Raw genomic sequence first — 24,754 nt, 5'->3', positions numbered from 1 at the left:
AATCCAACTGTTAATGTTCAACTAACTCTGGAATACAACTGTTAATGTTTAACTAACTCTGGAATACAACTGTTAATGTTCAACTAACTCACTAATACAACTGTTAATGTTCAACTAACTCTGGAATCCAACTGTTAATGTTCAACTAACTCTGGAATACAACCGTTAATGTTCAACTAACTCTGGAATACAACTGTTAATGCTCAAGTAACTTTGGAATACAACTGTTAATGTTCAACTAACTCTGGAATCCAACTGTTATTGTTCAACTAACTCTGGAATGCAACCGTTAATGTTCAACTAACTCTGGAATCCAACTGTTAATGTTCAACTAACTCTGGAATACAACTGTTAATGTTCAACTAACTCTGGAATACAACCGTTAATGTTCAACTAACTCTGGAATACAACTGTTAATGTTCAAGTAACTTTGGAATACAACTGTTAATGTTCAACTAACTCTGGAATCCAACTGTTATTGTTCAACTAACTCTGGAATGCAACCGTTAATGTTCAACTAACTCTAGAATCCAACTGTTAATGTTCAACTAACTCTGGAATACAACTGTTAATGTTCAACTAACTCCCTAATACAACTGTTAATGTTCAACTAATTCTGGAATACAACCGTTAATGTTCAACTAACTCTGGAATACAACTGTTAATGTTCAAGTAACTTTGGAATACAACTGTTAATGTTCAAGTAACTTTGGAATACAACTGTTAATGTTCAACTAACTCTGGAATCCAACCGTTAATGTTCAACTAACTCTGGAATACAACTGTTAATGTTCAACTAACTCCCTAATACAACTGTTAATGTTCAACTAACTCTGGAATACAACTGTTAATGTTCAACTAACTCCCTAATACAACTGTTAATGTTCAACTAACTCTGGAATCCAACTGTTAATGTTCAACTAACTCTGGAATACAACCGTTAATGTTCAACTAACTCTGGAATACAACTGTTAATGTTCAAGTAACTTTGGAATACAACTGTTAATGTTCAACTACCTCTGGAATACAACTGTTAATGTTCAACTAACTCTGGAATCCAACCATTAATGTTCAACTAACTCTGGAATACAACTGTTAATGTTCAACTAACTCTGGAATACAACTGTTAATGTTCAACTAACTCCCTAATACAACTGTTAATGTTCAACTAACTCTGGAATCCAACTGTTAATGTTCAACTAACTCTGGAATACAACCGTTAATGTTCAACTAACTCTGGAATACAACTGTTAATGTTCAAGTAACTTTGGAATACAACTGTTAATGTTCAACTAACTCTGGAATCCAACTGTTAATGTTCAACTAACTCTGGAATACAACTGTTAATGTTCAACTAACTCCGAAATACAACTGTTAATGTTCAACTAACTCTGGAATACAACCGTTAATGTTCAACTAACTCTGGAATACAACTGTTAATGTTCAACTAACACCCTAATACAACTGTTAATGTTCAACTAACTCTGGAATCCAACTGTTAATGTTCAACTAACTCTGGAATACAACTGTTAATGTTTAACTAACTCTGGAATACAACTGTTAATGTTCAACTAACTCCCTAATACAACTGTTAATGTTCAACTAACTCTGGAATCCAACTGTTAATGTTCAACTAACTCTGGAATCCAACTGTTAATGTTCAACTAACTCTGGAATACAACCGTTAATGTTCAACTAACTCTGGAATACAACTGTTAATGTTCAAGTAACTTTGGAATACAACTGTTAATGTTCAACTAACTCTGGAATCCAACTGTTATTGTTCAACTAACTCTGGAATGCAACCGTTAATGTTCAACTAGCTCTGGAATCCAACTGTTAATGTTCAACTAACTCTGGAATCCAACTGTTAATGTTCAACTAACTCTGGAATACAACTGTTAATGTTTAACTAACTCTGGAATACAACTGTTAATGTTCAACTAACTCCCTAATACAACTGTTAATGTTCAACTAACTCTGGAATCCAACTGTTAATGTTCAACTAACTCTGGAATACAACCGTTAATGTTCAACTAACTCTGGAATACAACTGTTAATGCTCAAGTAACTTTGGAATACAACTGTTAATGTTCAACTAACTCTGGAATCCAACTGTTATTGTTCAACTAACTCTGGAATGCAACCGTTAATGTTCAACTAACTCTGGAATCCAACTGTTAATGTTCAACTAACTCTGGAATACAACTGTTAATGTTCAACTAACTCCTTAATACAACTGTTAATGTTCAACTAACTCTGGAATCCAACTGTTAATGTTCAACTAACTCTGGAATCCAACCGTTAATGTTCAACTAACTCTGGAATACAACTGTTAATGTTCAAGTAACTTTGGAATCCAACTGTTAATGTTCAACTAACTCTGGAATCCAACTGTTAATGTTCAACTAACTCTGGAATACAACTGTTAATGTTCAACTAACTCTGGAATACAACTGTTAATGTTCAACTAACTCCCTAATACAACTGTTAATGTTCAACTAACTCTGGAATCTAACTGTTAATGTTCAACTAACTCTGGAATACAACTGTTAATGTTCAACTAACTCTGGAATACAACTGTTAATGTTCAACTAACTCCCTAATACAACTGTTAATGTTCAACTAACTCTGGAATCCAACTGTTAATGTTCAACTAACTCTGGAATCCAACTGTTAATGTTCAACTAACTCTGGAATCCAACTGTTAATGTTCAACTAACTCTGGAATACAACCGTTAATGTTCAACTAACTCTGGAATACAACCGTTAATGTTCAACTAACTCTGGAATACAACCGTTAATGTTCAACTAACTCTGGAATACAACTGTTAATGTTCAAGTAACTCTGGAATCCAACCGTTATTGTTCAACTAACTCTGGAATGCAACCGTTATTGTTCAACTAACTCTGGAATGCAACCGTTAATGTTCAACTAACTCTGGAATCCAACTGTTAATGTTCAACTAACTCTGGAATCCAACCGTTATTGTTCAACTAACTCTGGAATTCAACCGTTAATGTTCAACTAACTCTAGAATCCAACTGTTAATGTTCAACTAACTCTGGAATACAACTGTTAATGTTCAACTAACTCCCTAATACAACTGTTAATGTTCAACTAACTCTGGAATCCAACTGTTAATGTTCAACTAACTCTGGAATACAACCGTTAATGTTCAACTAACTCTGGAATACAACCGTTAATGTTCAAGTAACTTTGGAATACAACTGTTAATGTTCAACTAACTCTGGAATCCAACTGTTAATGTTCAACTAACTCTGGAATACAACCGTTAATGTTCAACTAACTCTGGAATACAACTGTTAATGTTCAACTAACTCTGGAATCCAACCGTTAATGTTCAACTAACTCTGGAATCCAACTGTTAATGTTCAACTAACTCTGGAATCCAACTGTTAATGTTCAACTAACTCTGGAATCCAACTGTTAATGTTCAACTAACTCCCTAATACAACTGTTAATGTTCAACTAACTCCGAATACAACTGTTAATGTTCAACTAACTCTGGAATACAACTGTTAATGTTCAACTAACACCCTAATACAACTGTTAATGTTCAACTAACTCTGGAATACAACTGTTAATGTTCAACTAACACCCTAATACAACTGTTAATGTTCAACTAACTCTGGAATACAACTGTTAATGTTCAACTAACTCTGGAATCCAACTGTTGTGTTCAACTAACTCTGGAATACAACTGTTAATGTTTAACTGACTCTGGAATACAACCGTTAATGTTCAACTAACTCCCTAATACAACTGTTAATGTTCAAGTAACTTTGGAATACAACTGTTAATGTTCAACTAACTCTGGAATCCAACTGTTATTGTTCAAGTAACTCTGGAATGCAACCGTTAATGTTCAACTAACTCTGAAATCCAACTGTTAATGTTCAACTAACTCTGGAATCCAACTGTTAATGTTCAACTAACTCTGGAATACAACCGTTAATGTTCAACTAACTCTGGAATACAACTGTTAATGCTCAAGTAACTTTGGAATACAACTGTTAATGTTCAACTAACTCTGGAATCCAACTGTTATTGTTCAACTAACTCTGGAATGCAACCGTTAATGTTCAACTAACTCTAGAATCCAACTGTTAATGTTCAACTAACTCTGGAATCCAACTGTTAATGTTCAACTAACTCTGGAATCCAACTGTTAATGTTCAACTAACTCTGGAATCCAACTGTTAATGTTCAACTAACTCTGGAATCCAACTGTTAATGTTCAACTAACTCTGGAATACAACCGTTAATGTTCGACTAACTCTGGAATACAACTGTTAATGTTCAAGTAACTTTGGAATACAACTGTTAATGTTCAACTAACATTGGAATACAACTGTTAATGTTCAACTAACTCTGGAATCCAACCGTTAATGTTCAACTAACTCTGGAATACAACTGTTAATGTTCAACTAACTCCCTAATACAACTGTTAATGTTCAACTAACTCTGGAATACAACTGTTAATGTTCAACTAACTCCCTAATACAACTGTTAATGTTCAACTAACTCTGGAATCCAACTGTTAATGTTCAGCTAACTCTGGAATACAACCGTTAATGTTCAGCTAACTCTGGAATACAACTGTTAATGTTCAAGTAACTTTGGAATACAACTGTTAATGTTCAACTACCTCTGGAATACAACTGTTAATGTTCAACTAACTCTGGAATCCAACCATTAATGTTCAACTAACTCTGGAATACAACTGTTAATGTTCAACTAACTCTGGAATACAACTGTTAATGTTCAACTAACTCCCTAATACAACTGTTAATGTTCAACTAACTCTGGAATCCAACTGTTAATGTTCAACTAACTCTGGAATACAACCGTTAATGTTCAACTAACTCTGGAATACAACTGTTAATGTTCAAGTAACTTTGGAATACAACTGTTAATGTTCAACTAACTCTGGAATCCAACTGTTAATGTTCAACTAACTCTGGAATACAACTGTTAATGTTCAACTAACTCCGAAATACAACTGTTAATGTTCAACTAACTCTGGAATACAACCGTTAATGTTCAACTAACTCTGGAATACAACTGTTAATGTTCAACTAACACCCTAATACAACTGTTAATGTTCAACTAACTCTGGAATCCAACTGTTAATGTTCAACTAACTCTGGAATACAACTGTTAATGTTTAACTAACTCTGGAATACAACTGTTAATGTTCAACTAACTCCCTAATACAACTGTTAATGTTCAACTAACTCTGGAATCCAACTGTTAATGTTCAACTAACTCTGGAATCCAACTGTTAATGTTCAACTAACTCTGGAATACAACCGTTAATGTTCAACTAACTCTGGAATACAACTGTTAATGTTCAAGTAACTTTGGAATACAACTGTTAATGTTCAACTAACTCTGGAATCCAACTGTTATTGTTCAACTAACTCTGGAATGCAACCGTTAATGTTCAACTAGCTCTGGAATCCAACTGTTAATGTTCAACTAACTCTGGAATCCAACTGTTAATGTTCAACTAACTCTGGAATACAACTGTTAATGTTTAACTAACTCTGGAATACAACTGTTAATGTTCAGCTAACTCCCTAATACAACTGTTAATGTTCAACTAACTCTGGAATCCAACTGTTAATGTTCAACTAACTCTGGAATACAACCGTTAATGTTCAACTAACTCTGGAATACAACTGTTAATGCTCAAGTAACTTTGGAATACAACTGTTAATGTTCAACTAACTCTGGAATCCAACTGTTATTGTTCAACTAACTCTGGAATGCAACCGTTAATGTTCAACTAACTCTGGAATCCAACTGTTAATGTTCAACTAACTCTGGAATACAACTGTTAATGTTCAACTAACTCCTTAATACAACTGTTAATGTTCAACTAACTCTGGAATCCAACTGTTAATGTTCAACTAACTCTGGAATCCAACCGTTAATGTTCAAACTAACTCTGGAATACAACTGTTAATGTTCAAGTAACTTTGGAATCCAACTGTTAATGTTCAACTAACTCTGGAATCCAACTGTTAATGTTCAACTAACTCTGGAATACAACTGTTAATGTTCAACTAACTCTGGAATACAACTGTTAATGTTCAACTAACTCCCTAATACAACTGTTAATGTTCAACTAACTCTGGAATCTAACTGTTAATGTTCAACTAACTCTGGAATACAACTGTTAATGTTCAACTAACTCTGGAATACAACTGTTAATGTTCAACTAACTCCCTAATACAACTGTTAATGTTCAACTAACTCTGGAATCCAACTGTTAATGTTCAACTAACTCTGGAATCCAACTGTTAATGTTCAACTAACTCTGGAATCCAACTGTTAATGTTCAACTAACTCTGGAATCCAACTGTTAATGTTCAACTAACTCTGGAATACAACCGTTAATGTTCAACTAACTCTGGAATACAACCGTTAATGTTCAACTAACTCTGGAATACAACCGTTAATGTTCAACTAACTCTGGAATACAACTGTTAATGTTCAAGTAACTCTGGAATCCAACCGTTATTGTTCAACTAACTCTGGAATGCAACCGTTATTGTTCAACTAACTCTGGAATGCAACCGTTAATGTTCAACTAACTCTGGAATCCAACTGTTAATGTTCAACTAACTCTGGAATCCAACCGTTATTGTTCAACTAACTCTGGAATTCAACCGTTAATGTTCAACTAACTCTGGAATACAACTGTTAATGTTCAACTAACTCCCTAATACAACTGTTAATGTTCAACTAACTCTGGAATCCAACTGTTAATGTTCAACTAACTCTGGAATACAACCGTTAATGTTCAACTAACTCTGGAATACAACCGTTAATGTTCAAGTAACTTTGGAATACAACTGTTAATGTTCAACTAACTCTGGAATCCAACTGTTAATGTTCAACTAACTCTGGAATACAACCGTTAATGTTCAACTAACTCTGGAATACAACTGTTAATGTTCAACTAACTCTGGAATCCAACCGTTAATGTTCAACTAACTCTGGAATCCAACTGTTAATGTTCAACTAACTCTGGAATCCAACTGTTAATGTTCAACTAACTCTGGAATCCAACTGTTAATGTTCAACTAACTCCCTAATACAACTGTTAATGTTCAACTAACTCCGGAATACAACTGTTAATGTTCAACTAACTCTGGAATACAACTGTTAATGTTCAACTAACACCCTAATACAACTGTTAATGTTCAACTAACTCTGGAATACAACTGTTAATGTTCAACTAACACCCTAATACAACTGTTAATGTTCAACTAACTCTGGAATACAACTGTTAATGTTCAACTAACTCTGGAATCCAACTGTTAATGTTCAACTAACTCTGGAATACAACTGTTAATGTTTAACTGACTCTGGAATACAACCGTTAATGTTCAACTAACTCCCTAATACAACTGTTAATGTTCAAGTAACTTTGGAATACAACTGTTAATGTTCAACTAACTCTGGAATCCAACTGTTATTGTTCAAGTAACTCTGGAATGCAACCGTTAATGTTCAACTAACTCTGAAATCCAACTGTTAATGTTCAACTAACTCTGGAATCCAACTGTTAATGTTCAACTAACTCTGGAATACAACCGTTAATGTTCAACTAACTCTGGAATACAACTGTTAATGCTCAAGTAACTTTGGAATACAACTGTTAATGTTCAACTAACTCTGGAATCCAACTGTTATTGTTCAACTAACTCTGGAATGCAACCGTTAATGTTCAACTAACTCTAGAATCCAACTGTTAATGTTCAACTAACTCTGGAATCCAACTGTTAATGTTCAACTAACTCTGGAATCCAACTGTTAATGTTCAACTAACTCTGGAATCCAACTGTTAATGTTCAACTAACTCTGGAATCCAACTGTTAATGTTCAACTAACTCTGGAATACAACCGTTAATGTTCGACTAACTCTGGAATACAACTGTTAATGTTCAAGTAACTTTGGAATACAACTGTTAATGTTCAACTAACATTGGAATCCAACCGTTAATGTTCAACTAACTCTGGAATCCAACTGTTAATGTTCAACTAACTCTGGAAACCAACTGTTAATGTTCAACTAACTCTGGAATACAACTGTTAATGTTCAACTAACTCCTAATACAACTGTTAATGTTCAACTAACTCTGGAATCCAACTGTTAATGTTCAACTAACTCTGGAATACAACCGTTAATGTTCAACTAACTCTGGAATACAACTGTTAATGCTCAAGTAACTTTGGAATCCAACTGTTAATGTTCAACTAACTCTGGAATCCAACCGTTAATGTTCAACTAACTCTGGAATACAACCGTTAATGTTCAACTAACTCTGGAATACAACTGTTAATGTTCAACTAACACCCTAATACAACTGTTAATGTTCAACTAACTCTGGAATACAACTGTTAATGTTCAACTAACTCCGGAATACAACTGTTAATGTTCAACTAACTCTGGAATACAACTGTTAATGTTTAACTAACTCTGGAATACAACTGTTAATGTTCAAGTAACTTTGGAATACAACTGTTAATGTTCAACTAACTCTGGAATACAACTGTTAATGTTCAACTAACTCTGGAATACAACTGTTAATGTTCAACTAACTCTGGAATACAACCGTTAATGTTCAACTAACTCTAGAATACAACTGTTAATGTTCAAGTAACTTTGGAATACAACTATTAATGTTCAACTAACTCCGGAATACAACTATTAATGTTTAACAAATGTTTAAGAAGGCTAATAAACTTAATACACAAGCACATTTAAAACACACCAATAAAAAACTGTTAAAAATATACAAACCTTTCATTTGGTCCAATACTGACAAATTCTTTTATCTTGTCTTTCAACATACCTACAAATACACACCATAAGTGAAGTCTGAATAGTTAGAACATCACACTTCATTATTCACTAAAGAACAACATAATTAATCAAAATGTAAATAATATACAATTACATGAGAAACATTTGGTTTTAATAAACGGCCAGTAAATAAGTGTATTACATTGCTTTCTTATATATTCACATCATAATATGACAGATAAATAAACAATTAACATGTCACAATTTGTTCTCTATAGTTTACACTTAGTTGTGTACTTGTTTAGTTTTAGTTTCCTTCTTTTTATAAACAATGACTCTTTCTCTGTTAGTTTTGTTTTCATAAACTACAAAACTTAACTTTTTTCTATATGTAAGCTTAATGTCAAGTATTTTCTGAAAGGTAACACCTTCAGAATCACTATGGCTGTGGACTTGATAATTTAAAGTTCTGTCACTAGATATTTATAAAAACAATACTTTCTTCTCCAGGTGTATAGATATTTATAAAAACAATACTTTCTTCTCCAGGTGTATGGATATTTATAAAAACAATACTTTCTTCTCCAGGTGTATAGATATTTATAAAAACAATACTTTCTTCTCCAGGTGTATGGATATTTATAAAACAATACTTTCTTCTCAGGTGTATAGATATTTATAAAAACAATACTTTCTTCTCAGGTGTATAGATATTTATAAAAACAATACTTTCTTCTCCAGGTGTATAGATATTTATAAAACAATACTTTCTTCTCCAGGTGTATAGATATTTATAAAAACAATACTTTCTTCTCAGGTGTATAGATATTTATAAAAACAATACTTTCTTCTCCAGGTGTATAGATATTTATAAAAACAATACTTTCTTCTCCAGGTGTATGGATATTTATAAAACAATACTTTCTTCTCCAGGTGTATAGATATTTATAAAAACAATACTTTCTTCTCCAGGTGTATGGATATTTATAAAACAATACTTTCTTCTCAGGTGTATGGATATTTATAAAAACAATACTTTCTTCTCCAGGTGTATAGATATTTATAAAAACAATACTTTCTTCTCCAGGTGTATGGATATTTATAAAAACAATACTTTCTTCTCAGGTGTATAGATATTTATAAAACAATACTTTCTTCTCAGGTGTATAGATATTTATAAAAACAATACTTTCTTCTCAGGTGTATAGATATTTATAAAAACAATACTTTCTTCTCAGGTGTATAGATATTTATAAAAACAATACATTTTTCTCCAGATGTATAGATATTTATAAAACAATACTTTCTTCTCGGGTGTATGGATATTTATAAAAACAATACTTTCTTCTCAGGTGTATGGATATTTATAAAAACAATACTTTCTTCTCAGGTGTATGGATATTTATAAAACAATACTTTCTTCTCCAGGTGTATGGATATTTATAAAAACAATACTTTCTTCTCCAGGTGTATAGATATTTATAAAAACAATACTTTCTTCTCCAGGTGTATAGATATTTATAAAAACAATACTTTCTTCTCCAGGTGTATAGATATTTATAAAAACAATACTTTTTTCTCCAGATGTATAGATATTTATAAAAACAATACTTTCTTCTCCAGGTGTATAGATATTTATAAAACAATACTTTTTTTCTCCAGATGTATAGATATTTATAAAAACAATACTTTCTTCTCCAGGTGTATAGATATTTATAAAAACAATACTTTCTTCTCCAGATGTATAGATATTTATAAAAACAATACTTTCTTCTCCAGGTCTATAGATATTTATAAAAACAATACTTTCTTCTCCAGATGTAGAGCTGCTGTTCCTCTAATTCCTCCATCCTAACCTGTCATAAATAAAATATTTTATTTACTTACTAAATACTCTTTCAATCTAATTAATAACAAGAACAAAATGTGTTTCAAATACAACAAATGTTATTTCAGAAATAAAATACAAATTTGTCCATAATTTCAAAAGTGCAACATGTTGGTTCGTAACGTAGCACCACCATTTAATATTAATTTTAATGGAAAAACAATTATTAACAATAACAGAAGTTTGAAATACAAAAAAGAACAATATTTCTACAAATTAAACAAAAATACACATCACCATAAAATCAATGAAATGTCTGACACAGTTAGGAAACTTAAATAATTATATGTTACAGCTGATCAGCCCACTTACCAAGGGGGATTTGTAGTACGTTCTGAGGATATGAATGAAATCTGTGATTGTTAACAACCCTAAAAACAGAAAGAATATTAAACTTCAATAAAACAATACACTGGTCTATATACTGACGAAGGTATATATAAGTGTAATGAAATGCATTACGTCTTGTAAAATGAATACAACAAGTCAAAACAAGTTGAGAATAACTAGATATTGATATGTTTCCATAAAGTACAATCTTACAAGTCAACTGGTGTACTTTAAAAAGAAAATGTCATATAGTGTTATACACGTCGACAACTGTAGTGCAAAAAGAAAATATGATAGTGTTATACAAGTCCACAGTTCTGGTTCAAAAAGAAAATACGATAGTGTTATACAAGTCCACAGTTGTAGTTCAAAGAAACAAAAACGATAGTGTTATACAAGTCCACAGTTGTAGTTCAAAGAAACAAAAACGATAGTGTTATACAAGTCCACAGTTGTAGTTCAAAAAAAAAATACGATAGTGTTATACAAGTCCACAGTTGTAGTTCAAAAAGAAAATATTATAGTGTTATACAAGTCCACAGTTGTAGTTCAAAACGAAAATACGATAGTGTTATACAAGTCCACAGTTGTAGTTCAAAAAGAAAATACGATAGTGTTATACAAGTTAACTGGTGTAATTCAAAAAGAAAATGTTATATAGTGTTACACAAGTTGACTGGTGTAATTCAAAAAGAAAATGTTATATAGTGTTACACAAGTTGACTGGTGTAATTCAAAAAGAAAATGTTATATAGTGTTATTCAAGTTGACTGGTGTAATTCAAAAAGAAAATGTTATATAGTGTTACACAAGTTGACTGGTGTAATTCAAAAAGAAAATGTTATATAGTGTTACACAAGTTGACTGGTGTAATTCAAAAGAAAATGTTATATAGTGTTACACAAGTTGACTGGTGTAATTCAAAAAGAAAATGTTATATAGTGTTACACAAGTTGACTGGTGTAATTCAAAAAGAAAATGTTATATAGCGTTATACAAGTTGACTGGTGTAATCCAAAAAGAAAATGTTATGTAGTTTCATACAAGTTGACTGGCAAGTCTAACCTTCACATTGTCATACGATATTTTTAATACTCCTGTGTTTATATGACTTCACTGGTCTTAAACTGCTCGGAGTAAGAAGCTTCTACTCTAATCTGCACAAGTGTATTTTGTATCAAGTTTAGTAATCTCTGCTGTCCTGACTGTACTACACTTACAAATAAGCACAGAGATTTTCTGCAACATATAAGATGTCATTTGTTTCTTATAATACAGTTTTAAAGGTATTTGTAGAAATAAGATTTCTCTACATATAAATATTTTTATCTTGCTTCTTTAGACAATTAATATTCTATAAATCCATTAACTTACCCACAAATTCTTGTCTGTTGCTGTCCCAAAGTGGTGCAGCCCGGACTCCTACAAATAATGTTATATGGTTCACTTATTTTTATAACTAATGAAAAATAATTTACGATTTTTTAATTAATCAAAATATATTAAACTACAGGAGCTTTAGAGTTTGCTAAGCTTATTAAATTACAGATTGTTTAGGTTAACGTAATGCTGTATATATATATAAATGATAGGCTGTTCAGGCTAACATAACGTTGCATGTATATATTTGCATTATAGATTGTTTAGGCTAACGTAATGCTACATATATATTTAAATTATAGATTGTTTAGGCTAACGTAATGATACATATATATTTAAATTATAGATTGTTTAGGTTAACTAATGCTACATATATTTTTAAATTATAGATTGTTTAGGCTAACGTAATGCTACATATATATTTAAATTATAGATTGTTTAGGCTAACGTAATGCTACATATATATTTAAATTATAGATTGTTTAGGTTAACTAATGCTACATATATATTTAAATTATAGATTGTTTAAGTTAACGTAATGCTACATATATATTTAAATTATAGATTGTTTAGGTTAACGTAATGCTACATATATATTTAAATTATGGATTGTTTAGGTTAACGTAATGCTACATATATATTTAAATTATAGATTATTTAGGCTAACGTAATGCTACATATATATTTAAATTATAGATTGTTTAGGTTAACGTAATGCTACATATATATTTAAATTATGGATTGTTTAGGCTAACGTAATGCTACATATATATTTAAATTATAGATTGTTTAGGCTAACGTAATGCTACATATATATTTAAATTATAGATTGTTTAGGTTAACTAATGCTACATATATATTTAAATTATAGATTGTTTAAGTTAACGTAATGCTACATATATATTTAAATTATAGATTGTTTAGGTTAACGTAATGCTACATATATATTTAAATTATGGATTGTTTAGGTTAACGTAATGCTACATATATATTTAAATTATAGATTATTTAGGCTAACGTAATGCTACATATATATTTAAATTATAGATTGTTTAGGTTAACGTAATGCTACATATATATTTAAATTATGGATTGTTTAGGTTAACGTGATGCTACATATATATTTAAATTATGGATTGTTTAGGTTAACGTAATGCTACATATATATTTAAATTATGGATTGTTTAGGTTAACGTAATGCTACATATATATTTAAATTATAGATTATTTAGGCTAACGTAATGCTACATATATATTTAAATTATAGATTGTTTAAGTTAACGTAATGCTACATATATATTTAAATTATAGATTATTTAGGCTAACGTAATGCTACATATATATTTAAATTATAGATTGTTTAGGTTAACGTAATGCTACATATATATTTAAATTATGGATTGTTTAGGTTAACGTGATGCTACATATATATTTAAATTATGGATTGTTTAGGTTCACGTAATGCTACATATATATTTAAATTATAGATTATTTAGGCTAACGTAATGCTACATATATATTTAAATTATAGATTGTTTAGGTTAACTAATGCTACATATATATTTAAATTACATTATGTAACAAACGTTTTACTTTTCTTGTTTTCTGGACAGAAAATGTTACTTCCCAATTGCTTATGCCTAAACTAAATGAAAAAGACCTATTTTTCTTTTCAAACTTTGCTTTTGTGACCTGGGTAATGAAATTTTCAAATTTACTCATTTTCCAGAACATTCCAGGTAGATTCAGTGCTGAGTAGCTGATAGAGAATTTTCTCAAACTTACAAGAATTTTCAAAAACTTTCTAGAATGTTGTAGAACTTTCAAACATTTTCTTGAATTTTGTAGAATTTACAAAAATTTTCAAGAACCTTTTAGAATTTTCTAGAACTTTCCATAGTAATATATATACAGGGGCTCACCACTCACCACTTCAGTTTAGTTCTAGCTGCCTAAGTGAACACATAGATCTTGATGCCTTCTGCTATGTATGTGGCCAATTTATCAAGACAAGAGTGAAAAATTACTCTGTGACAGCATCTGCTAAAATGTGTGAAGCCTACAAGGTATATTTTGGCATGGCTGTCAGGGATCAAGACAAACTCTGGGCACCTCATTGTACCTGCGAGCATTGCAAAAAACTGTAGAAGGTAAGACGGACAATTTTTGCTTGCTTGAATATAAAGGTTTTATATTATACAAATTATAGACCTTTTAAAATTTAAATCTTTTTTGTTTAATTTCCAATAGAATATAAAAAATATCACATAAAATATTTTGCATGAACCTTTTACACATCAGTTGTGGATGAAATAAATTTATTCTTCATAATAACAATTTTATTTTGCTCTTTTGCAGGATGGTACAGAGGGGGAAAGAGAGCCATGAAGTTCGCTGTTCCAAGAATTTGGCGTGAACCCACTGCCCACTCAAACAATTGCTACTTCTGCATGGTGGACACTTCCAAACGTCGGGCTGACAAAAATGCATCTGTTATCATGTATCCAGATCTTCCACCATCCATCGCCCCAGTGCCACACTGTCCTAGGCTCCCTGAACCCACTCCGCCAGAGAACAAGCAGCCATCCTTACAAGAGGGCAGCAAATCAGAAGAGGAGGTAGACGTTGAAGATCCAGATTACAATTTCAGAAGTGCCGCTGGAGAGAGAAACCCATACTACCCCAACCAAAGAGACCTCAATGAGTTGATCAGAGATCTTGGTCTAACAAAGACTACATTTAGTGATTTACATTACAAATCTCGAAAAACTACTCACTTCTAAACAGTTTTGTATAACTTTAGTATAAATACATGTAAATCTTGATTCATATGTTGTTTTATTCAGACCTTATGTAAATGAAAATGATCAAATTTGCCTGTTTTTACATAGAAAATAGATTAATTTCTAAATTTCATTATACAAGTCACAAAAGTAAAGTTTGAAGGAAATAAATGACCATTTTCTGTACTTTTACAACATAAGTAATTAAGAAATAACACATACTATCCAGGAACAAAATTTGTGTTATATAGTGTTATAGATTGTTGAGGTTAACGTAATGGTATATGCATATTTAAATTTATAGATTCTTTAGGTTAACGTAATGTTACATATATAGACTATAATCTGTTTAGGTTACTGTAATGGTATATATATATTTAAATTATAGATTGTTTATGTTAACATAATGCTATATATATAGCAATGTTGATGTTTTTAAAACTTATTAAAATGACCCTAAATTAGGACAGCAACAAGCTCATAAACGATGAAACATTGTAGCAGAAGCCGTCTGCAGCCCCCACTACAAGCATAAAATCGTGCTTTATGGCATAACCACGTCTCGTTTGTCTGAGCCTCTGAGTCTCCTTATTTAGATACACACACACATATATTGTCATCCTCTAGTTGTCAGACAACACGTTAAGAGGGCAAATTAACGGTTTTCCCACATCCATTTTATAATAATCAAGAAACGTGATTCTAACTTACCATTGTCAACAAGTGCAAAAAATGCTTTCTTTACCTAGAGAAACAAAAACAGACTATACAAACAACTGTTTATGTTGTGAACATTGTCATATTTACCACTAAGCCAGGGAGAGTTACTGAATGTTTGTTTCTCCTTTAGGACAAGTTAAATATTTGAAAACCTTGTGTGAAATACTAATATTACTCAAAAACTACTGCATCTAACTTCCTGACTTATTTTAACTCATGGTTGTCACACATCATCTCTTAAGAAAACAGAAATATATTTAAATAATACATGCAGAAACTCCTACGACATCAAGTTTGTAGTCTAATGATCCTTCAATATAACAACATGTCAATCCTACACTTACAATCATTGCATCAACACAATTTTTTAAAACTGAATTTGTTTTCAGAATTTTTTAAACTTTCAGAAACTGCAAGTATAGCTAGGGTGTCACATATTCTATCTGAAATATGTCACCTATCGTAGAATATTCTATCTGAAATATGCCACCTATCGAAGAACTATTCTATCTGAAATATGCCACCTATCGTAGAAATTATTCAGTATTATTTTCTCAATAATTAAATAGATATATATTTATATCTTACACACAAGTCGTTAAGGAAATTTTTTTACTGCTATTTTTAATTTGAAATTTAAAATCAGTTTTACAAAGATAAATAAATGAAACGTTCTTGATCAGGATTCAGTAATATCTGTAAACACATAACACTGTATGTGGTACATTGTTATATTGTAATGTGATCCAAGCTTAACACCTTCAATATTTTAAGTGCAATGAGAAAACATTTATGAAACAGTTTTAGTTTCTTAAAATTACCAATAGTATAATAACCTTAACTGTTAACACTAAGTGCTAGAACAGTGGTTCTTAACCTGGGTTCAATCGAACCCCAGAGGTTCGGCGGAGGTCAAGACACACACACTGTGTGTGTGTCCATTCCATTAACCCTACTCGTATGGTTCATGACGTCATGCTCCACTTGGCCATCATTCGCTGCGACTGATCACGTCACGTCACTTGGCTTTAATCTGTGCTGCAGGGAACTTCGTGGGCTTAGCAGTCGACTTGTGACTGTAATAACCTTGCGTCATTTGTGATTTTTTTCCTAATCTTTCAATATCTTCATACTAACTATGTCAAGCAAAAACAGAAAGTGGTTGGACAAATACGTACAATATGGATTCACGTGTATAACGAAACATGATTGGAGTCAGCGTCCTCAATACATGATTTGCAATGTCAAGTTGAGCAATTCTAGTCTAGCACCAGCAAAACTAAGAGAACACTCCCTAAAGATGCATGGAAATGGGAAATACAAAAATACAAGGCTTGCTGAATTCAATGTAAAGAAAGCCAGGTTCGATGAAAAGGCTACTTTGCCTGTTCTCGGTTTTGTACCCATTGACAAACCAATCCTCACAGCATCGTACAAAGTTGCGTACTTGATCGCAAAGCAGGGCAAACCACACATCATTCATTTCGTAAAACCAGCTCTGTTGAAGATGGCGAATATCATGCTGGGAAAAGTTGGTGAAAATAAGTCATCCCAAATTCCTCTTTCAAATGACAACATCAGCAGCAGAATAGATGACATGAGCGATGCCATCTTGGCTCAAGTAGTTACAGATCTGATTTCAAGCCCAGCAAAATTCAGCCTTCAACTCGACGAGACCACCGACGTTTCCAATCTAAGCCAGCTTGTTGTATTCGTGCGCTATGTGAAGAACGACGAGATAAAAGAGCTTTTATTTTGTAAGCCTCTTACAACAACAACTAAGGCAGCTGACGTGAAGAAACTTGTGGATGACTTCTTCAGAGACAACGATCTTTCGTGGGATATGGTTTCTGCAGTTTGTTCGGACGGAGCTCCAGTCATGCTGGGACGAAACTCTGGTTTTGGTGCACTGGTGAAAGCCGATGCACCACACATCATTGTAACGCACTGTGGTCTGCACAGGCAATATGTTGGTAACAAAAACCTTGCCTTCAAAACTGGCAGAAGTATTAAATATTGTAATGGAATGTGTGAACTTTGTGTGAAATAGTGCTCTGAAGCTCCGCATCTTCAAAGAGCTGTGTAATGAAATGGACTATGAATTCGAGGTTCTTCTGTACCATTATAACGTTCGGTGGTTAACCCCAGGGAAAGGTGCTGAATGGTGTTTTTGCCATGCGTGTGTAATTATCCCTGTTTTTCCGAGGGCACCAACATTGTCATGCAGATTGCTTCGAAAAATCTAAGTTCATTCTTATTTTGTCGTACATGGCCGATATCTTCAATGCTCTCAATCAACAGATGCAGGGCGGTGAAGTCAACATCATCGAAGCGGAAGAAAACCTGAAGGCTTTTCCAAAAAAGCTACCGTTATGAAAACGACGAACAGAGAATGATAACCTCGCAAACTTCCCCTGCTGGACAACTGTGTAACTAAGATCGAATATGTGTCTGAAATCGGAGACATTTCTGTACCCGGGGAACTGAAGCAAGCAATTACCATGCACTTAGATGAACTCGCAAAGTCTCTCAATGGATACTGCCCCACCAGAGAGTCTTATCCAGCATGGGTAAGACAGCCTTTCACGTTTAGTGTTGCGACAGCAGATGTCAATGATGAACACCTCGACGAAATCATTGAACTTCAGCAGAGCTAGGTTCAACAGCAACTTTTCAGAACAACAACGCTCTCAACGTTTTGGTGTCACCAGATTGTAGCGTACCCTATTATTGCTAAGAAAGCCCTTGAGGTACTCATACCGTTTGTTACAACGTATCTTTGCGAGCAATCCTTTTCGAGGATGGAAGACATAAAAACGAAGAAAAGGATCATACTTTGTTGCGAAAATGATATGAGAGTGGCACTTGTCAAGGTGAAGCCGCGCATTTCTGAACTTGTCTCTGAAAGGCAACAGCAAAAGTCACATTGATTTGCAGTAAATATTCATTGAGTTATGTTTTTGTGTGAAATTCATCTTTTGTTGGTTTTGTTCTTTCAACACAATGATGTTGTGTATAACTGATGTATGGTTCATTTTGTGCACTAATAAAATATCTACTTATGTTTTGAATTTGAAAAAAAAATCATATTTTATTTTTCCAATTATGAAGGGTTCAGTGAATTGAAGTACGAAACTTCCGGGGTTCTGTACCTCCAACAAGGTCAGGAACAACTGGTCTGGTTCAGTACCTCCAACAAGGTTAAGAACCACTGGTCTGGTTCAGTACCTCCAACAAGGTCAGGAACCACTGGTCTGGTTCTGTGCCTCCAACAAGGTTAAGAACCACTGGTCTGGTTCAGTACCTCCAACAACGTTAAGAACCACTGTGCTAGAATAATCTGATATAATCTCAACGTTCCAACTAGATTCACTGGTACTGCAAACTCAAGGTAGAATAAATATATTCAGCTGTTGGTGTTTAAAGTTATTACCAAAAACGGTAAACTATCTTAATAGCAGTCAAACGTACGAGATTCTAACTTACCAGCAACTGGGTGTCAAAGACAACTAGCTTGGCACTAATAGGAATGATATCATAGCAGTGAAAGTGACGAAAAAACTTATAATAGATCAAGTTTTCATCTTTCCCTGTAAAATTCAGCAACCAAACAACTGTTAAAAAGTTTAACAAGTTAAAAACCAATGTTGTCTTAAATATCATATTTCTCAAAACAACATCATGAAACCTACTTTTAACATTTATTTTGTTAATATTTCATATTTTGGTTTTGTCTGTACTGTACCAGAATTCATATTTTGGTTTTGTCTGTACTACCAGAATTCATATTTTGGTTTTGTCTGTACTGTACCAGAATTCATATTTTGGTTTTGTCTGTACTGTACCAGAATTCATATTTTGGTTTTGTCTGTACTGTACCAGAATTCATATTTTGGTTTTGTCTGTACTGTACCAGAAGGAGAGTTTTAATGGCTAATATAAATGATATCTTGCCTATTGAAAATAACTGCAGTATTTTAGTTGTTTGAAAGTTACCATGGGACAACTGGTTTCAAATAAATACAAAATAAGTAATGTAACCACATTAGTTTAGAACACCTTACCAGATGCTTAGCAGACTCAAGTTTATAATTAACTAAAACCACACAACATACAAGTTTTTGTTTGTTTTTCATATTAAATATCAGTTATCTCGTATGAAACATTTGTTCATATGTTTTCACACTTATTTAGTTTCACATGATACTTATAAATATAACTTTGTATTTGTATCATTATTAGTTTAGATTTTGTGAACAAAAGCTGACCACAAAAACTATAAATCTCTAGTTGGAGATTATTCATAACTATTCCCCATATATTGTTAAAACACTTCACCACATTTTCAATTAAACCCAATTTTAGAATTTCTAAAAGTAATTTTTCTGATACACACACACACACATATATATATATATATATACAACTGCAAGTTAACTGGTTTAAAACTACTTGTAATGTAGTTCGTTTGTGAGGGAGCGTTTACATTATCAGTCAATTATTTGAAATGTCCAACTTGGTCTGAATGACGTTATGTCTCTCTAACTACAGTTCTAGGGCTAATGAACAATTAATCCATCTACTGTTACAATATAATGTGATATCTATTATCACAGAACATCATTTTATAATCTATGTTAGTTATAGACGTTTCGAGGAATAAAGTGAACATTACATCATCAAAAATTCTCTGATTAGCAAATAAATTACATTAACAATATAGCTTATGATTTGTTCTCTATTGTTCTTGTAAAATATTTTTACATATCGTGAAGTATATACTACAGTAAACCAAAACTAATATATATTTTAAAAGCGAATGTAACTTGAAAGACTTACCCAAATTATCTATGTCAATTTTAGTAGAGAAAGGATCGCATGAGAACTAGAGATAAATAATGTGTTATTAGAGGAAATTATAACTTGTAGGAACACTAATTCTTAAATTTTTAGTTTATGACCGTCAACGTCATAAGTAGAAAACCACCATAGATGTATCGTTTAATTTTATATCTAATATTTTAGCACTTCATAAAAATGTATAAATAGAAATTATATCCCTTCACAACCAAATAAAACACTGGAAACATCAAGGTTATATTTAATATCTGGTTAATTTTATTTTTACTACTGAAAAACAACAGCTCAGACAAATAATATCTTTTTATATAAGAGTTAAGATAATTAGAGTGTGTGTAAATAATGTTTGATAATAACAATCCGTAGTTGTAACTGTAGATAAAGGTTGAGTGTAACACATTAACATGTATCGACAGATAACACACGTGTGGTTTCCAAATAAAAACGATTCTACACAAATTAAAGAAATCAACAGTTACATAGGTCAGCAAGTCAAAAACAAATGACAACATATAAAAAAACAGTTAATATCGCTGTAACAATAATTAATTTATTTGGAGATTTTCCTCCCAGTTCGATTCACAGCTTTGGATTTTAGAAAAAATCAACCATAATGAATCTGTCCGTATTAATCATTCAGTTCTTTTACCAAATTAAAGAGAAAGTGAATCAACTACTACCAATTCACCATATATCTGTTATCAGAATTATCTTCACATAGTAGGAAACCAAGTAAGAGTAGATCTAACATAAAGTGTCCTCTCACGTTCACTGGTAGGAAACCAAGTCAGAGTAGATCTTACGTAAAGTGTCCTCTCACGTTCACTAGTAGGAAACCAAGTCAAAGTAGATCTAACGTAAAGTGTCCTCTCACGTTCACTAGTAGGAAACCAAGTCAGAGTAGATTTAACATAAAGTGTTCTCTCACGTTCACTGTAAATCAATACAGAACCATGTCAAGGGCTAGAGTTGCCATAAAGTGTTCTCTCACGTTCACTGTTAATCAATACAGAACCAGATCAAGGACTATAGTTACCATAAAGTGTTCTCTCACGTTCACTGTTAATCAATACAGAACCAGATCAAGGACTATAGTTACCATAAAGTGTTCTCTCACGTTCACTGTTAATCAATACATAACCATGTCAAGGGCTAGAGTTATCATAAACTGTCCTCTCACGTTCACTGTAAATCAATACAGAACTAGATCAAAGACCAGAGTTACCATAAAGTGTCCTCTCACGTTCACTGTAAATCAATACAGAACCAGGTCAAGGGCCAGAGTTGCCATAAAGTGTTCTCTCACGTTCACTGTTAATCAATACAGAACCAGGTCAAGGACTAGAGTTACCATAAAGTGTTTTCTCACGTTCACTGTAAATCAATACAGAACCAGGTCAAGGGCTAGAGTTGCCATAAAGTGTTCTCTCATGTTCACTGTTAATCAATACAGAACCAGATCAAGGACTAGAGTTACCATAAAGTGTTCTCTCACGTTCACTTTTAATCAATACAGAACCATGTCAAGGGCTAGAGTTATCATAAAGTGTCCTCTCACGTTCACTGTAAATCAAGACAGAACCAGATCAAGGACTAGAGTTGCCATAAAGTGTTCTCTCACGTTCACTGTTAATCAATACAGAACCAGATCAAGGACTAGAGTTACCATAAAGTGTCCTCTCACGTTCACTGTAAATCAATACAGAACCAGGTCAAGGGCCAGAGTTGCCATAAAGTGTTCTCTCACGTTCACTGTTAATCAATACAGAACCATGTCAAGGGCTAGAGTTGCCATAAAGTGTTCTCTCACGTTCACTGTTAATCAATACAGAACCAGATCAAGGGCCAGAGTTATCATAAAGTGTTCTCTCACGTTCACTGTAAATCAATACAGAACCATGTCAAGGACTAGAAATACCATAAAGTGTTCTCTCACGTTCACTGTAAATCAAAACAGAACCAGATCAAGGGCAAGAGTTACCTTAAAGTGTTCTCTCACGTTCACTGTTAATCAATACAGAACCATGTCAAGGACTAGAGTTCCCATAAAATGTTCTCTCACGTTCACTGTTAATCAATACAGAACCAGATCAAGGGCTAGAGTTATCTTAAAGTGTTCTCTCACGTTCACTGTTAATCAATACAGAACCATGTCAAGGGCTAGAGTTGCCATAAAATGTTCTCTCACGTTCACTGTTAATCAATACAGAACCAGATCAAGGGCTAGAGTTACCATAAAATGTTCTCTCACGTTCACTGTTAATCAATACAGAACCAGATCAAGGGCTAGAGTTACCATAAAGTGTTCTCTCACGTTCACTGTAAATCAAAACAGAATCATGTCAAGGACTAGAGTTCCCATAAAATGTTCTCTCACATTCACTGTTAATCAATACAGAACCAGGTCAAGGACTAGAGTTACCATAAAGTGTTCTCTCACGTTCACTGTAAATCAATACAGAACCATGTCAAGGACTAGAGTTCCCATAAAATGTTCTCTCACATTCACTGTTAATCAATACAGAGCCAGGTCAAGGACTAGAGTTACCATAAAGTGTTCTCTCACGTTCACTGTAAATCAATACAGAACCATGTCAAGGACTAGAGTTGCCATAAAGTGTTCTCTCACGTTCACTGTTAATCAATACAGAACCAGATCAAGGACTAGAGTTGCCATAAAGTGTTCTCTCACGTTCACTGTTAATCAATACAGAACCAGATCAAGGACTAGAGTTGCCATAAAGTGTTCTCTCACGTTCACTGTTAATCAATACAGAACCAGGTCAAGGACTAGAGTTGCCATAAAATGACTCCCTTTTGTGAAGAAAGCAATCTATTCATACGTATTCACCAGTGACAACTTTCATCAGAAAAGTTAACACAAGTTTGGATATAGGTATGAAAATCTGAGACAAGTGGTCTGACGACAACCTAGTTCATGTACTCCTGAGACAAGTGGTCTGACGACAACCTGGTTCATGTACTCTGGAAATTCACCAAAGTAATTATGGGTTGATAAATAAGACAATCGGTGGAATAGAAATCCCAGTTCATGTACTTCACGGGCTCTACACAGTAAGCCTTGCCATGACCCTAATCATCCTATGGTATTGTGGTCACTATATGTTTAGAATAACAGTATTTCTCCCCTTCTTCAGTCCTTTGGAGTTTTGTTGTAATTGGCTGAAAGACTTTTTTTCAGCTCGGAAAATAAAGTTTTATCATTCTTGTAGTTGAAACTAGGGTGAAAATTCCAAACTTCTGTGATACCGTCTCAAACAAAGTGCAGGTAGAAATGCTCTACCTGGACTTCGTGGCCCGGCATGACCAGGTGGTTAAGTCACTCGACTCGTAATCTGAGGGTCGCGGGTGCGAATCCCTGTCACACCAAACATGCTCGCCCTCTTAGCCGTGGGGGCGTTATCATGTTACGGTCAATCCAGCTATTTGTTGGTAAAAGAGTAGCTTAAAAGTTGGCGGTGATGACTAGCTGCTTTCCCTCTAGGGACGGCTAGCGCAGATAACTCTCGAGTAGCTTTGCGCGACATTCAAACCAAACTGGACTTCGTTTCCCAAGCATACGTTCTCTATAAGTGACGAGTTTATAAAAATGGATGAAATGGAGTTATTCTCAAAATAATTTCGTTGAAGAATGTTCTTGTGTTTTTAAACTGATTTTTTAGCTGTCTAAATTTGGCATGTGTAAATATTTTCCTCACAATTACAGCACCTAGATAAAAAAAAGAAAAGAAACACATCTAGTTTGTTGACCAGAGAGGACAACAGGAACCTGGAATTTTAATGTTTTGTAAATTATGAATTTTCTGTAATTGATAGGAACCTTACATTGTGTTTGTTTACTCAATGAACTATACTTGTCGAACCCACTACAAGTATTCAAACCCGGTTTATAACGTCACAGGACCCCAGACATATCAATGGGAGTG

General features: G+C 33.1%; 1 protein-coding gene across 3 annotated transcripts in view; it reads right to left on the bottom strand.

The window, feature by feature from the left end:
- The window catches only part of LOC143234704 (5'-AMP-activated protein kinase subunit gamma-1-like), a 133,924-nt gene that overhangs the window by 30,243 nt on the left and 78,927 nt on the right, over positions 1 to 24,754 (bottom strand). For all 3 annotated transcript variants that reach the window (XM_076472264.1, XM_076472263.1, XM_076472262.1), the window contains exons 4-10: positions 20,787 to 20,832; positions 19,434 to 19,561; positions 15,939 to 15,972; positions 12,439 to 12,486; positions 11,047 to 11,105; positions 10,657 to 10,702; positions 8,844 to 8,895 (exon numbers count right to left, since the gene is read on the bottom strand). In XM_076472264.1, coding sequence (XP_076328379.1) covers positions 8,844 to 8,895; positions 10,657 to 10,702; positions 11,047 to 11,105; positions 12,439 to 12,486; positions 15,939 to 15,972; positions 19,434 to 19,561; positions 20,787 to 20,832 — 413 coding nt within the window. The remainder of the gene's footprint in view (positions 1 to 8,843; positions 8,896 to 10,656; positions 10,703 to 11,046; positions 11,106 to 12,438; positions 12,487 to 15,938; positions 15,973 to 19,433; positions 19,562 to 20,786; positions 20,833 to 24,754) is intronic.

The sequence above is a fragment of the Tachypleus tridentatus genome, chromosome 12 (assembly GCF_004210375.1).
Source record: "Tachypleus tridentatus isolate NWPU-2018 chromosome 12, ASM421037v1, whole genome shotgun sequence".
Taxonomy (NCBI): Eukaryota; Metazoa; Arthropoda; class Merostomata; order Xiphosura; family Limulidae; genus Tachypleus; species Tachypleus tridentatus.
Note: the sequence above shows the minus strand (reverse complement) of the source record. Positions and strands in the feature narration are given on the sequence as shown.